The sequence below is a fragment of the Macrobrachium nipponense genome, chromosome 30, assembly GCF_015104395.2.
Source record: "Macrobrachium nipponense isolate FS-2020 chromosome 30, ASM1510439v2, whole genome shotgun sequence".
In the NCBI taxonomy this organism is placed as follows: domain Eukaryota; kingdom Metazoa; phylum Arthropoda; class Malacostraca; order Decapoda; family Palaemonidae; genus Macrobrachium; species Macrobrachium nipponense.
Genome location: NC_087218.1, coordinates 16702312 through 16705214, shown reverse-complemented (window position 1 = coordinate 16705214; position 2903 = coordinate 16702312). Strand labels below are relative to the sequence as shown.

Sequence of the window (2903 nt, the reverse complement as noted above, 5' to 3'; positions counted from 1 at the left end):
TCTAGATGATCTAGAAATCCGACCAGTTGTCCGCATAACACAAAGAATTTTCTCCAACATCGTAGGATCTCATTAAAGAAGCATAAAGCACTAACCTAGAACGCGGGGGAACTGCTTCCCTCTGCAAGCCGTGTTTCTAGATGATCTAGAAATCCGACCAGTTGTTCGTATAACAAAGATTTTCTACATGTAGAATCTCCATTAAGGAACATAGCATACCAGAAGCGGTGGACTGCTTCCCTCTGCGAGCCGTGTTTCTAGATGATCTAGAAATCCGACCAGTTGTTCGCATAACAAAGATTTTCTACATGTAGAATCTCCATTAAGGAACATAGCATACTAGAAGCGGTCCAACTGCTTCCCTCTGCAAGCCGTGTTTCTAGATGATCTAGAAATCCGACCAGTTGTTCGCATAACAAAGATTTTCTACATATAGAATCTCCATTAAGGAACATAGCATACTAGAAGCGGTTTCCAACTGCTTCCCTCTGCGAGCTGTGTTTCTAGATGATCTAGAAATCCGACCAGTTGTTCACATAACAAAGATTTTTTACATGTAGAATCTCCATTAAGGAACATAGCATACTAGAAGCGTTGGACTGCTTCCCTCTGCGAGCCGTGTTTCTAGATGATCTAGCAATTCGACCAGTTGTTCGCATAACAAAGATTTTCTACATGTAGAATCTCCATTAAGGAACATAGCATTCTATAAGAAGTCTAGGTGCTTTTTATACTTTACTGCCGTCCTTCTTTGCCCTCTGTCTTTTACCTTCTATTGTAGATTCGGTTTCCGCCACGCTGCTTCCAGCTGCTCCACCAACTCGGGGACAGTTGGTCGAAGTTTAGGATTTTTATTTTTGGCCATGTTTATTATATTCTCGTAATCCTTCGGGATGTCATCGTAGAGGGCGTAGATAGTATCATCAACCAGACATCCCATGGAGTAGACGTCTCCCCAGGGCTGAGCGGGTGCACCTCTCGTGTACTCTGGCGGGTAAATGGAGTCAGACATATTGGGCCATACTTTTATCTTCTTGCCTTTTTTCACTGCTAATCCGAAGTCGATTATTCGGGGCTGCACTTGTTTGTTGACCATTACATTATCTGTCTTCAAATCAGCATGGATATAGCCTGCCAGGTGGATTTCGTGGAGCCTCCTCGCAATGTCCGGAAGTGCTTGCAAGGCGAGGGAAGGCAAGGTCTTCGAGTCGTATATGAAAGAATAGAACTCTTCGCCACAACAATAGTCCATGAGGATGGCGGCTGGCTTGCTACAGGTCCCAAGTAGCATAGGAGCTCCTCCCGCGCCCTGGAGTTCCTGGAGCGTTTTAGCCTCGTTTCTGAAGGCTGCTCTCACTTGCCACAGGTCATCGATGGCCACTTTCAGCACTGCTTGCTTTCCCTTGTGAAGGACTTTGTAGGCAGTTCCGTAGGCTCCCGAACCCAACTCTTGTCCTTTGAGCAGAAGCCTTTTCACCTCAGCCTCGCTCAATTCTTCGACTGTGGGCTTCCCTTTCCCCTTCTTTTGGTCCTTGGTTACGTTGGCGTCCTTTGCTTTCCTTCCTCTAGGCTTCTTCTCTGGTGGTGGCTCGTCCTTCAGTTTCCCCTTTTCAGGTTGCTTCTCTGGTGGAGGAGGCTCGTCCTTCACTTTCGTTCTTCCAGGCATCTTCTTTGGCGGCGGCTGGTCCTTCACTTTCTTTCTTCCAGGCAGCTCCTTTTGGGGTTCATTGGGAGGAGGAAGATTCCCTTTCTTCACTCTCTTCTCTTCTCTTGTCTTTCCTTCCTCATTCATTTTCCCTTTAATTGCCGCCTCTTCTGTCTTGCCCTCAGGTGCCGCCACCGTCTTTGGTCCCTGCTCAGCCCTCTTAGCCTTGGCACCATAGAGATCGTGGATTCTCACAACCGCATTGGCCTTTGCCTGTCGGGGGAGCCGCTGCTGTGCCTTTGGCGGACCGAGAGGACAAGCCTTTTTGGCTCCGAGCAAATCTGTATCCGCCTTCCGTCTTTTGTTCGTCCTGCCTGCTTCTTCGGTGTTCCATTGCATGACTTTTAGCTCTTCCACCTTGGCATCCTCCTCCTCTTCCCTCTTCCTTTTCCTTCCATGGCTGTCTAGCGGCTCTGTCGGGGAATTGTTCAAGTTCCTCTTCTGTACAACCTCTGCCTTTCTGCCTCCTCGCTTCGCTTTTAGCAGGGGCCTTCGGGCACTTGACTTTCCATCTTGGTCCGTTCTTCGTGGCTCGGTGATCGGGGCTGTCTCTTTGGCGCCTTCCAGGTTTTTCTTCATTCCCTCAGTGTTTCTCAACACTTGAGGGAAGTGACCGATTGCTCTGGTCCTGACGTTCCGCCTCTGTTTGGCGCCTCTCTTCGCTGGCCGGAGAACATGCCTGATTACTGCATTGGCATCTTCAGCCACTTTGCGTCTCTTTGTGGTCAGTTCTGACGCTTCAGCCTCCTCCATCGTCCTCTTCTTTCCCTGGGCGTTTGTCTCCACTCCGGGGAAATGGTAGCATGTTCTCCTTTTCCGGTCAGCCGTTTTAATTTTACCTTGGTCCGGTCCGTTGGTCGTCATCCCATAGTACTCTTGGATTTTCTTCCGGGCGATCCCTCTGGCCGCCCGGGCCAACCTCCTCTGAGGTAATAAAGTATAACAAGGAGCATTTTCAGCTCCCAGCAGGTCTCGACGAGTCACACTCGTTCGAGCAGATAAATTGTATAACAATGAATTTTTATTTGTTGAGTGATCCATTTTGGACATGCTAACTGTTTTAATTCGAAGTATAGTTAGTTTTAGAAAAAGACGGATCCATCCCGGCTCTTCCCAGGGAAGCTTCTCTGGGAAATCCTTTCTGGAATCCACTGAAGACGTCTTGGAGCCGGGATCCTGGAGAATTATCGAAGAGCGT

The 2903-nt window shown here is 48.4% G+C and overlaps 1 protein-coding gene across 1 annotated transcript; it reads right to left on the bottom strand.

The window, feature by feature from the left end:
- Nucleotides 1-772: 772 nt before the first annotated feature.
- On the bottom strand, nucleotides 773-2569 carry LOC135201981 (aurora kinase A-like). Its single transcript, XM_064231257.1, has one exon. It carries the CDS (start codon nucleotides 2567-2569, stop codon nucleotides 773-775), a length of 1797 nt encoding a protein of 598 aa, XP_064087327.1.
- Nucleotides 2570-2903: the final 334 nt, after the last annotated feature.